This window comes from Fundulus heteroclitus, chromosome 19 (genome assembly GCF_011125445.2).
Source record: "Fundulus heteroclitus isolate FHET01 chromosome 19, MU-UCD_Fhet_4.1, whole genome shotgun sequence".
In the NCBI taxonomy this organism is placed as follows: domain Eukaryota; kingdom Metazoa; phylum Chordata; class Actinopteri; order Cyprinodontiformes; family Fundulidae; genus Fundulus; species Fundulus heteroclitus.
Genome location: NC_046379.1, coordinates 9554422 through 9568187, shown reverse-complemented (window position 1 = coordinate 9568187; position 13766 = coordinate 9554422). Strand labels below are relative to the sequence as shown.

Genomic DNA, 13766 nt, shown 5'->3' with positions numbered 1-13766 from the left:
GGACAGCGAGACACAAAAAGAGCATTGAGGAAGGATGACAGGAGCAAAGAGCAGCCATTTCGGAGACTGAGGAAACACGTTTTAGTTGTAAATACAAAATGTTTCTGGATATTGTCATTTTTAACACATGTTTTATAGAAATTATTACCATTTTATTATTGTTATTATCGCTACTGTACACTTTTATAATTTAGGAAATATTACATTTGCTTCTGTATTTGGTTTTCATCATGTAAATCTTACAAGAGGCTCAGAACCCCAGGTCCTGCAAGACAGAATCAGCACCAAATCCGTGGGAACACATATTTTCTACACACAAAACCCAAAGGAACTTCTACAGCAACATAATAACCAATGAGAAAACATTTTGCGTTGGCACCGTTGGTTTTGGAGTTATTGAACTTGTGAAAGTCAAAGGTGTTATTACTGTTTGGATAGACAACACGATGCTAAATAATACTGCTGTAAAAATGAAATACAAAAAACAAATTTCTGTTCTTGGTCCACAGGACTTTTACATCCCTGAACAAGAACAGGAGAAATTCAAAAAAAAAAATTTCTGGATTGGTTCTTGTCAATCTTAGTCTTGTAAATGTTCCTTTATTGTCATGGATGTGTTAACCTCCATGCTTTCATTGTCTTTTAAACCCATCTAGAATACAAATTCCAAATAATGCGCTAAAACCACCTGTTGAATAATGTACAATATGGCATGGATGTGATCCAATCAGTTCTTACCATTCCACAGTCCCTACTTGGTCATTTTGTGCCTCGTCTTGTTGGCCATGATGGTCCCCATAATCAGAGTCCCAGTCTTAAAAGTCCTCACTTGAACCTGCAGCTGTATCTCTGGACTCTGAAGTAAAAGTAAAAGCTGAAATAATCAGCTTTTACTAACAGTTCCTCGGACCAGACTTAAGAGGAAAGGAGATCGGGTTTTTTCTGCTGTTGCTCCTTCTCTATGGAACAATCTACCTTTCCAAATTAGATCTGCCCACAGCCTGGATCATTTTAAATTGCTTCTTAAAACTTATTTTTATTCTTTGGCATTTAATTAAACTAGTGTTTGATACTTTGTTTTTATTAATTTGTGTTGTTGTCACTCTTGTACAGCACTTTGGTGCAGTTCTATGCCTGTTTTAAAGTGCTATATAAATAAATTTGACATTGACATTGACATTGACTCAGGTTCACACTGGTATGGTTGAATTGCAAATTCAACCATACCATTATTGGTGATTTGCAAAAAAAAAAAAAAAAAAAGAGAGGGGGGATCATTTCAAAAGTTTATTAATGAATAAAAGTTTTATTAATAATGGTTAGCTAGCAGGTGCTCTTTCCGGTAGCTAGCTAGATCCAATAGGTTAGACTATTGTTTTTAAACTAGCGCTATCTACTGTCGGAACTTTAACCGCTTTGAGCAGAAAACGTAATATTACTCTTTAAAAACAAACAAAAAATGTAATTTACAAATGTGAAGGACACAAGACATGTATTAATATAAATTTTGAAAAATCCATATTACTTATTCAGATCAGAGGGGGGAGGAATGTATTAATGATTACCTTCTTTTTCTAGGGGTCCACATTGTCTAATTCAACCCGCTATGTGGAAGTAACACTATGAACTAGAAAATCAGTTTGCAATAGGAAATAAATTCAACTGCTTCAAATTGCTAGGCAACATCTGGTTGTGTTTGTGGTTCAACAAGTTCAGCATACGTTAAACATCTGATAGCAAAATGTGCTGCTTGTTCTGTGAACACTGGAAGATTTAAGTTATGCTTTTTAAATGCAAAATGCCAAAATGATGAAATATTCTTTCTCAGAAATCTTTGTAAAAAGTAGACTGGATGTAAACTGGTAATTTGATCACAGCTCTTTAAATACAGGAAAGCCTTGGCATTGCTTTGTAAACTGAGATTATAGTGCCCTCTATAGGGCTAAATGATGCACTAAAGTTCTAGTTGAAGATTTTAATGGTTTATCATCAATAATAGCACACCTTTACAAAGTAAACTGCATAATTTCATCAGACTGTCTAACTTCAAAACCCCTAGTCTGTTATTGGAAATCAGTTACAGAAATTGGCGGAGGAACCCTCCGGAGCCTGCAAATAGTCTGTAATTTAAAACCATCCAGAAGCCTCTTAAAAGATAATCAGACTTTAAAAGGCAAACTGTCATTCTTGAAGTGCTCTCCCTGAGGCAGGTTGTCATTAGGCTCAGAGGAAATGGACTCCTACCGAACACCTGATGCCGCTGTGGGAACAGAAGTCTGGTCTTCAGGCACAACAAGATCTCATCACAGCAGGAGTTCTTAAATCGGCACAGATAATCCGGCTTTGGTTGAGCAGAAATCCCTCAAAGACAAACATGTGCATTAAAATGTATCAAAGACATCAAAACAACCTTACGTGAGCTTTTATTGTTCCCTGCCACAGGGCGTCATTATTGGGCTGAAGGGCTTCCAAAAGTGTTCATCCATCTAACACTTTTCCACATTTTGTGACGTTACAGCATGTATTTAAACCTTATGTGATAGGCCACGTATCACATTGGTTTAAGTGGGAAGAAATGGACACAACAGCAAAAATTCTCAATTAGATTTCGATCTAGACTTCGACTAGTCCATTTTAACACGTGGATGTGGTCTGATGAAAATCCATTTCTTTGTATCTGTTAGATATTACATAAACCTACAGGTTGTTGAAGCTGTTATAAATAACAGAATCAAAATAACAGATGATTCATACACATTGTGTACGTCACACATGTGATATGCATAGAAACTGACAAAGCGTTGTACGTTTAAGGCCAAGGTCCAACTTGAAAGTCAACCTCTGTCCTCATTCTGAAGTAATTTGCTTTCCCCTTAAAGGTTTCCTGCCACCATTGCCCTGTATCTAGCTCCCTCCATCTTCCCAGTAACTCTGACCAGCTCCCCTGTCCTTTTTGAATAATAAAAAAAAAAACTTAGCACGATGCTGCCACAACCATGTTTCATCATGGGTAAATCAGGGGGCTGTGTAGTGCTAGTCTCCCTCCAGACGTAGCAGGCTGCATGTAGACCAAAAGGTACACAACATTTGATTAACTACTAAGGAACGCCCTGGAAACGGCTCATGTACTAATTGGTAGTTAACCAGTACTTCCGGGTGACCATGCAGTCCAGGCTTATTACGGGGCAACTTGTTTGTTACCAAAGCATGTGAGTTCTGAATAAACCCTGCACCAGGGAGGTCACAGCTCGTAATTGTCAAAAAGCTGTTTCCTATTGATTACTGATTTTATTGGATTCTCTCTTTTGTAAACCTACTGATCAAAGACATTAGCAATTTTATATTTTTGTACTTCATTTTGTCATCTTAATTATATCACTATATCAATTCAATTTTATTTATATAGCACCAATTCATGAAACATGTCATCTCAAGACACTTTCCAAAGTCAAATTCAATCAGATTATACAGATTGGATCAGATTGTACTGACTGGTCAAAACGTTTCTTATCTAAGGAAATTCAGTAGATTGCATCAAGTCTTGACAAGCAGTATTCACTCCTCCTGAAAGAGCGTAGAGCCACAGTGGACAGTCGTCTGCATTTTCAATGGTGTTACAGCAATGCCTCATAGTGAGCAAGCATGAAGCAACAGTGGAGAGGAAAACTCCCCTTTAACAGGAAGGAAAGACCTCAACTAGAACCAGGCTCAGTGTGAACGGTCATCTGCCTTGACCCACTGGGGGTTAGAGAAGACAGAGCAGAGACACAATATGCGAGACAAAAAAAAGCACAGAACCCCTATTGTATCACTACAAAGGTTTCACTTACGAGTACCAAATCATTGCCTGGCTAGTATTTTGTTAACTTCATGTAGTGAAACATCGTACCAGGCACTTATTGACCAATCTTTACTTAAGGAGTACCTGACCATTACTAATCATTACTCAATCAGTCCATTATCCAATATTAACCAATACCTTTTTGATCTCTTACAAATAAAATACATCCATAACTGATCCGTTAGATACAATTTCTATAATATAGTACTGGTTAATAAGGTTTGGCTGTGTTCCCCAGTAAGTACTGGTTAACTACCCACTAGTACATGATTTGTTCCCAGGGCTTTCCCTAGTAGTTAATCAAATTGTGTGTACCTTATTGTAAAGTATTACGCCAATTTTTTGGGCCACATGACTGACAATTTTCCTTACAACAGATTCCCCCACCTGAGTATGAATCTCATAAAGAGGCTTCTGGAAAGTTCTCTTAAAAATCCTCTCCTTGCCTGGCCTGTCAGTTTAGGTGGACAACCATGTGGCAGCAGGTCTGCAGCTGGGCAATTCTCTCCACATTTTTGCATGAATTGAACAGTGCTCTGTGAGATGTTCAAAACTTGTGATATTGTTTTATGACTTAAATCAGCTTTAAACATCTCACAACTTTACCCATGACCCATCATGTGTGACTATTGGTCTTAACAATGTTAGTTCACTTATGTTCTCTATCTAACCTCTGAGACCTCCACAGAACAGCTGCATTTATATTCAGCAAATTACACATTCACTGGTTTTGTTTGTTAAAACAAAAAAGATTAATGTGTAAAAAAAAAACATCAAAAAGTATTGTTTTCCTTCCACTTGACATATGTATACTACTTTGTATTGGCCTATCACATAAAATCCCAATAGAATACATTGGAACATAAGGAATTTATTCATTAGATACATCACAAAAACATAAAAAAAAACATCTCAGTGTTTAATGGTTGCAGTGTAACACATATTTTGACAAAAATATTTGAGCGTGACATGTATGATGTTTTAATACCTTTAACCACCCCGATCCAACCTTGCTTTCCCGTTTTTATGTTGACCTAACTCACTTTGACTGGGGCCGAAGTTGTGAAAATATTTGGATATCTTTTCAAAAACTCAAACAAAAGACTATGAGAGACATTGCAATTAACAGCCCAAAGGTCCTGTTGGACCAAAAGGCACCGAGGACTGAGCACCACATTAAAGAAATCTACTCAGCACGCTCTCAAATCAACAAAGCAAAGTCTGTCAGCAAGAGGCCGCTGCATGTAGACTCAAGGAGCCAGACGGACCACATATTGCGACGCTGAGGAGATTTAAAGTGGCCCAACTCTTAACAAAAAAAAGAAAGAGAAAAAAAAAAAAGACCTTCTCCTTTTCCACTTCGCTAACCACACACACTGGACCTTAAAGCCAAATTGTCGTGGAGGGGGAAGAGACATGAGGTCTTGGTGTCTGCCACTCTGTACCGCTACATAAAAAGAAGGTGAAGGATGCCGTGTGAGCAATTGGTTCCAATTGACAGAAGATTGGTCATGGTCAGCCTTCTGAGTGGAAATCCACGTGAGAATGGAGTATTTGGGCCAGCAAGGGGCACAAGAGGCCAACAGCACACAATGAGGCCACTCAGAGGAGTCTGGCTGCTCTGGAAATGTGGGGAATTTAACTCTTCATAGCCTGTTTTTTTTTTAAATACAGAGTTATAACCTCTGTAGTAGAAATACAGTAACTTGCATGTTCCTGGAAACATGGCAGTAACATTTAGAGTTTTTCTAACCCAACAAAATAAAATCCAAGGTTTGTTCAATGACTTGTGTTAAATAAACAAAAGGTCAAGTCACATGCTTAAAGTTGTGCATCAAATAGCACCTCTCTAACCTCAACTACTACCATCCTTGTGACTTTCTCACCAATTAGGCCGGTCCTGCTCACTGAAAGAGACCGGCTGCTTTTAAGTCTCGGAGGGCCAAAGGGTCAGCGCTCAATCAGCGTGCTTGGAGAGGTTGTGTGTTTGAACGAGTAGTTGACAGGCCGAGGATGAGGGGGGGGTCAAAGGAGGCGGGGGTGGGGCAGTGATTGGTGTGGGTGGGGAGTCCTGCCAGCTCCGCAGAGCAGCCTTTTGAAGCCTAGACACTGGCCAGGGCAGCTTGGGCTTTCACAGTGCAGCCGGCCTCTCTTCCAGGCCTGCAGCAGCTGATGACAAGGCCCCAGCTGCTAATTATACGGCTGATAGAGAGTCACTCAAGTGGGACTGTCAGAGCCGGGGGTGGCCCTTGTGTCTGCAAGTTTAATGGAAAGTCAAGGGTGGGAGATGGAGAATAAGGAAGTCTCCACCTCCATAAGGGTGGTTATATTTTTAAAAGGCAGGTTTTTTTTTTTTTTTTGTTACAATATTTTTTCCATCAGACATCTTACATCCACTTATTGTTGTAAATAACATTTTGAGGATGAAATAAACCCTTTTGTTTTAGGGATAGGGGATGAAAAAAGCAACAAATAACTGTAATGAATTAAAAAAAAAAATTGGGTTTGAATTTGCTGTGGCTTTCCTCCAATCCAAACAGACTCAAAATTATACATACAGATTTAAATGAATAGATACACCCGCACACGCGTACGGTAAGCTAAATGTTCCCTAGCAAGTTGGACAGAAAGCACGTGCTTATTGTAGCCATCAACGAGGTCCCGGTACAATTCAGGCCTGCTAGTTGGCCGCTCTCTTCATCAGAAATGGCAGAACTAATTTAGGTTGGTTTCCAGAAGCTGTTCTGATGCATGTTTGGGATCATTCTCCTGCTGGAAAATCCCACTGTGTCCAAGTTGCAAAGTTTTAGCTGTTGATTTAAAGTGAAACCATGCTTGACAACTGTTTTTAGGTAAGAAAGCTTTTCCTCCAAACAACACTCTCCGCGTGACCAAAGTGTCAAATCATTGTCATACTGAAAGAATCTTCTCCAGAAACTGTTTGGCTGGTCCATCTGGGCAGCTGCAAATTTTATTTAAACTTTAAGTTGTCGATTTTGGAGTAGGCATTTCTTTCTCGGTCTGCACCCTTTAAGTTATCGTCTCTCTGCCCTGGACAGAAACACTGGTGTTCAAACAGTTTCCAGTTTATTATAGGCTTGAGCCTTTGTGATTTTGTGGGTGGTTCCTAACATCTTGGCGAATTTATTTTACCTGAGGTTGACGGTTTGGGTCAGATGGGGAACTTGGGACACAAGTTCCCCAATCATAAACAAACGTGCATTAAAGATGATCCTGGGCCGAAAACCGCTCCTGGATCACCCTGACTTCAGTCCTACTAAACATTTACTGCCCCTACTTAAGAGCAAGGTCCATTCCAGGAAACCAACCAATAGAAGTGCATGAATTATACAGTTTCTAATGAATTATACCACAGGCTCACTGGTGGATACAACAATATGTGGATTCTTTGTAACTTGCTAAGGTATAATTTTGAAGCTGCTAGGATTAAAGAAAAGCTACATCTAATTTAAAGTTCATTTTAGTTGTTTGCGGTATCAAAAATCCACTGTAAAAAAAGAAGAGATGAAAAGCTCCAGATTAAAGACATCCAGGTCAGTAATGAGTGTTTGTAGACTTGTTGCTGGCACTGTGCAGAATAACTTCAATAAACCCTTGCAGTTCTATCCAGATCCATCTGTCACAGCTGGGTTTAAGTCCCCTCAACGTGCAGCGCACTGTCCACCTTTCTGAGAGCTCCCTGCCATGGATCCATGCTAGATCATCATCTGACCCGAGGATACGGGAGCAGGACCTGTTGAATTCCAGATGTAGTACTCTTTGGACAGGAGTTCTCGGGCTGAGGACCACACAGGGATACCGATTTCAGTTTCACATAAGAACAGAGCAGGAAATGCTTTGACATAAAAGCTGTCAGCTTACATGTGATGATCCTTGGTTTGGCGGATGAGTAAACTTGCACTGAATGCTGGTCAACAAAACACCCGGACAGAGTCGTGTCTGGCACTTTTAAGTACAACTGCTGGGAAAAAAAAGCAAAACTGTTATAAAAGTTGCAAATTAGGCGTGACTTATTGGTTTCACAGTGTGTTGCAAATGTAAATCATACCCCTTGAACTTTTTTCACACTTTCAAACATTCAGATGTTAACTAGCACTTATCAGACAGTCCACGGTAACTCTGGAGGAGCTGCAGAGATTCACATTTAAGGGATGATAAGTTACTGGCAGGAAAACTATACGGCATGAACTGAGAAAGAGGTAATGCTGGATAGCATGTTCTCCCACACAATAACCACCGGCACACCCTAGTGGTGTGTTCTCTCCCCACTCCTCCCTGTACACGAAAGACTGCACCTCAGCTGACCCGTCTGGGAAACCCTTGAAGACTGCAGATGACACCACTGTCATTGGTCTGATCCAGGACAGAGATGAATCTGCATGCAGACAGGAAGTGGACCAACAACACTGTCTGCTGTGGATCACCTCTGGTTCCTAGGAAGCCTCCCTTTCTCAGGACCTGAGCTGGCCCTCACACACAGTCACCGTTCAGAAGCCGGCCCAGCAGTGACTGTACTGTCTGTGGCGACTCAGGAAGTACAACATCTTATAAACGGCCATTATTCAGCTTGTGCCGTTTGTCCATCACTGTGTGGTTTGGCTCATCCACAAAAAGGGACAGGTCCAAACCACAACGAAATATTAAGGCCGCAGGAAGGATCATCGGGGCCGACCATCCCCAGTGTGAAACATGGATACAGCAGCATGATGCTGAGGGTGTGGTTTTGTTCTGCAATGGTAGAGAAGCTGGTCAGAGTGGAAGGGAAGATGGATAGAGGTAAATACCAGCCCATCCTGACAAAAGACCTATTTTGTCAGGTTTTTTCCAGTTTTGGTCCGTGAAGCAGACACCCTGTCTACTTTTAAGACTAATCTTAAAACCTTCCTTTTTGACAAAGCTTATAACTAGAGTGGCTCATGTTACTCTGAGCTACCTTTATAGTTTTGCTGCTATAGGCTTAGGCTACTGGAGGACATCAGGGCCTATTTTTCTCACTCTACTGATTTCTACTGTTCTCCAGATTTGCATTTCAGCTTTTAACCTTTTGTTCTCTCTCTATTTTCTTCAAAGTAGGTACACCTGGTCTGACGTTCTGTTGACTGTGAAATCATCCAGGGAGGACAGATCACCGACTATTACCATCAAATGTAGAACAAATTACTAGATCAATGTGTGCTTCTGTGCTTTTTTGTCTCTCTTGTTGTGTCTCTGCTCTGTCTTCTGTAACCCCAGTCGGTCGAGGCAGATGACCGTTCATACTGAGCCCGGTTCTGCCGGAGGTTTTTTTCCCGTTAATGGGTGGTTTTTCTTTCCACTGTCGCTTCATGCTTGCTCAGTATGAGGGATTGCAGCAAAGCCATGGACAATGCAGACGACTCTCCCTGTGGCTCTACGGTTCCCCAGGAGTGAATGCTGCTTGTCGGGACTTTGATGCAATCAACTGGTTTCCTTATATAGGACATTTTTGACCAATCTGTATAATCTGACCCAATCTGTATAATATGATTGAATGTGACTTTGTAAAGTGCCTTGAGATGACATGTTTCATGAATTGGCGCTCCGCAAAAAGTTAAAAGCTAAAATGACGACAGTCATTTCAATGTAATACAATGCAAAACTGAAGAACAGTAGAAATCAGTAGAGTGAGAAAATTAGACCCTGATGTCAGCTTTTCCTTACAATGTTTGCATTTGACAGCTTTACAAATCTAAAAAGTAAATATAAGAATGGCAATTAATAAACATATGAGCAAAGAGAAATGACATTAGCATTTTAAGTGGAATGGATAAACCTAAATGATTTGTTGTTTTCATAAATATGTAATAATTAACATTCATCAGTTCATGCAAGTCACACTTACAGCACATTCTGAGTAGAAACAATTGTGTTAAAAATGATAAAACTTTATGTGTAGCTTTGGGAATACCTGAAATCCAATAATCAATGTATATTAGTAGTACAATACTTATTAGCAGACTTTTAATGCATACTTTTAGCAAGTTGTTAATGGAAAAATGAGCACCTTAATGTAGGCTGTAAGTCCTGTGCAGAGAGGGTCCGAAGGCCCTTGGGAGGACCCAGAAAACGTTATTTTGCCATCCAACGTGACCTCATGAGACTTTGGAAACTTTTGACCTTTAATTCAGTGGAAAACAGAAAAGCAGTGTTAGTTTTTAAAATGTATTAAAATTCTGTAAAATTGTGTTTTTGTTTTTAAATTTAAAAAAAAAATGGCATGTACCCAGAACCCAGACCAGCAGATTCTTTTCCTTTGACACGTCTAGTTGTCCAGAGCTCACCTTCACATCCACAACACCCATCTGATTTCTGGACAACATGCATGCATTTGTGAAAAGACTTAAAAAAATACACTACCATTTCACAGCAGAGCACACCAAAATAATCCTGATTGCCTCTAAATTTCATCAGACAGGCAATGTGATATTGTCTCTTTTTAGATGATCTATGGTAAACTGTTATATTTTATGTATACTTTATATACATTTTTCAGTTTAGTCTCATGGCTCTGAAAAGATTTTGCAGAGCATACATCGAAATCTTTCTAACAAACATTTAAGAAGCTGCACACAGAATTAGATATTTTCATATTTGAGTTGGCCTAATTGTCTTTTTAATCGAAATTTTAAACTTACTTGTGGATTCAGACACCCAAACAAACGCAGTTGAACATAGAAAGGCTTCTTTCAATCAAGTGAAACTAACATATAAAACAATATTTCAGTAAAAAGCAGCATCTACTTTCTGTCCTGCACCTTGCATTTCACCCCATCAAGTTTTCCTTTTCTTTTCTTTGTCATAGTATTTTGCTTTCCTTAACACATCTAGAAAACAAAACTATCTTGATTCTACTTTGAGGTAATGAATTGTTTCTGTTTTTGCTAGGATTGGGATTGGGGAAGCTTGATATCAGGAAACATGTCATGCAATGGTAAATTCCCAATCAGGCAAATTCAATGCAGATTTACAAAGCTGAACTAGTTATGTATACTATATACACATATGTACAGCTGATTTATTTATTTATTATTACTATTTGTATTTATGTTTTGAATTCTGTACAGCAGTTTGATCAATCTGTGGTTGTTCCAAAGTGCTTTAGAAACAAAATTTGATTGACTGATTGTTAAAACTTGCACAGTCAAGCTGGTTTTGCAGCTCTAGACAATCTAAATGTAGTCAGACTGAAAGCAAATATGGATGTTCGAATACCAAAAGTTCCTGATAGCTCCATAACTATTAATCACTAACTAAATAAAAATACATGTTTTTAAAAACACATCTTAACTATGGTGTCTTACCACCATAGTCTAATTTCAAAGATGGCGTTGTATGTGAGTAACGTTCTTGCAGCTGCTTACCTGTTGAAGAATGGCAGGTGTGCTGCACAGTACTCAAAACTGTTCTTCACAGACTCGTGGAGTTTGAGGGACACGCTCAAACGAAGGTTATTCTCCTCTTCCTTCAGCTGATATGAGCCAAGGATGGGGGGAACAGGGACCTGGAAGAAAGGTTCAGCAGTAAAGTTCAGCAGTTATCCATTCTCTAGATACTTCATAAAGTCAAATGGGTCTCTTCTGAAATGGATACCTGCGAGGTGTAGCTGCAAAGTCTAAATGGCTCCAGAGGAGGGGAGAAGGGAAACTTGTAGGGCCCGGAGAAAGCCGAGCCATCGGCATTATCGACACTGCTGGCGGTCAAGATGCTGGAATCCAGTGAGGTTACGCAGGGATGGACCAGGATGTCCTGCAGTGGAGAACCATTGTGCGGCAGTGACAGGGTCACAGTGACGTTTGGTAGCACCCCCTCCACTTCACACTGTTGACGGAAGTGCAGGGTGATGAGGAAAAAAACAGGCGCAATGCAGTGAGGTGACAGTACCTCGTAAAAGCATTCACATTCTTTGATTTATTTGATTGATTTATTTTACATTTGGTTCTTTAACATATTTTATTTGGGATTCAACAGGAAAGCCCAACAGAGTGGTGCAAAACTGTGAAGATGAAGGAAGGGGGCATCGTTTTTTTAAATGTTTTTACAAATAAAGTTCTGAAAAAACTGTGGAAAGCACGTGTACCATGTGACTAATAGGTATTGCAACCTATTCAGAACATTTAACAAAGACATAGGCTCGCCATCCTCTCCGGAGAAGCTGCACAGATCCGCAGCTCAAGTGGGAGCATCTGTTGTCATGACAACTGTTAGCTGTGCACACCACATATCTGGATTTTATGAAAGAGTAGCAAGGATAAACCTAATGACAAAAGAAAGCTATAAAAAAAAAGTGTTGCAGTTTGCTACATGCCTTGTAGGAAAATTAAAAACACGTGGAAGAAGGACAGCAAAGACAGGGATCAAAATTTTGCAATACCTTGTATTGGAATATAAAATAACCCCCCCCCCCCCCAAAAAAAAATACAATAAAGTTTGTGGATGTAATATGAAAAATAAATGTTTATGGGGCAGTATTAGTATGTTCTGTGCATCGATCACTTACTTTGCAGGTCACAGTCCCATAAACATCCCACAAGTCCTGTCTGGTTGGGCTCCCGTACTGCATTGAGCGTACCGTTTCCACCACTGCAACATTCACCGTGGCTCGGCCGCGATGTAGGCCTGTCTTCCAGGCCGGCTGCTTCTGGGCGCCAGCGGAGGTGGGCACCGTGGGTGCAGTGGGCGTTACCGCTTGGGGGGTATCAAGGAGTGTGCCAAGAGGGCAGACCTGCAAGAGGAGAGATGGCAGCGTTGCCATACGAGAGACCAGCCCCTCACTATCAAGATTTCCCGCTGAGCCAAGGAGAAAGGTCTGGAGGCCGGCTAGAAATGTAAGACCTTGCGAAACTGACAGCAGGTTGGCCAGAGGAGGCCGCGGCTCTGAAGGGATGTCCACTAATGGCAGGCAAGCCAGGATGAGTGGCGCCTGAGAAAGAGCCAGCACAGGCCACAGTGTTCCCTTTCCGTCCAAGCGTAGCTCCACAGCTGGTGATCGTGGACGGTACAGACAATCATCTCTGGCAGCTACGTAGGACTTGTGAGAGCCTGAAAGACCCAGCTCGGTGAGCAGGAGCTGCAGGAAGCTGCTGTCTTCTGGGACTGCAACATAGGAGGAACCTGCCAGGCTTTTAGCACGGTGTTCCACAGTGCAGAACCTCCTGTTAGGGAGACACAAGACGTTCAAACACATTGGATAACTAATAACAATGTGAGATTAAAGCAATCTAATATTTAAAAAAAAAACACACAATCATCTTATCTTTAGCATATATACAAAACAGGGAGCGTGTGAAGAAAAAAAACAGAAGGAAGTCACGGACCTTGAAAACCGTATTGATGCATTTTCTCCTTTCTCATTATTAATAATCCACAAAGCTCGTAAACTCATCTGTCCGGTTCTAACAACTTCCCTAACATCTAAAAAATCTCATTTGCATGCTTTCCTTTCTTATATTTAGCTATGTATTTCGTTCTCGGGGTAATATATCCCCTCTGTGCATGAGTTCATTTCCTGTTATTTCACGTGACAAGCAAGCTCACCCAGCTGACACATGCGCATGCGCAATATGACTGGACGTGCGGGGGGAGATGGAAATTCCGACTGTTTAAATGAGATTTGGATGTTTTGGCTCAGGTCACCACCAAAACAAGTTCTTCGGGGTTCAAGAGCAACTATTGACAATCACTTTTAATCAATATTTATTTAGCTATTAAATCATGGAGAATAGGTAAATATTCAGTTTAGAATTTGGTAAATTTCAATCCAATATTTCTACCAAAGTTTAATATGAAACAACCTCCTCTCTGCCCATCATCTAAACCCATATATGTTGCAGTACACACCGCTTTGTTTTTCCTGTGCTGATATTTGTTAACATGTTTCACAGTGTGT

At 40.4% G+C, this 13766-nt stretch overlaps 1 protein-coding gene across 2 annotated transcripts; it reads right to left on the bottom strand.

The window, feature by feature from the left end:
* Nucleotides 1-4699: 4699 nt before the first annotated feature.
* LOC105917532 (adaptor related protein complex 5 subunit mu 1) lies at nt 4700-13374 on the bottom strand. 2 transcript variants are annotated; one of them, XM_021310556.2, is made up of 8 exons: nt 13195-13374; nt 12378-13032; nt 11471-11698; nt 11242-11381; nt 10104-10189; nt 9885-9997; nt 7724-7823; nt 4700-7640 (listed from the first exon to the last, which is right to left on the bottom strand). In XM_021310556.2, exons 1-8 carry the CDS (start codon nt 13260-13262, stop codon nt 7558-7560), a joined length of 1473 nt encoding a protein of 490 aa, XP_021166231.2. In that variant the 5' UTR covers nt 13263-13374; the 3' UTR covers nt 4700-7557. The 2 variants fall into 2 exon arrangements, with proteins under 2 accessions (XP_021166231.2, XP_012707829.2); XM_012852375.3 differs by having other exon boundaries at nt 7724-7820.
* Between the last annotated feature and the right edge of the window lie 392 nt (nt 13375-13766).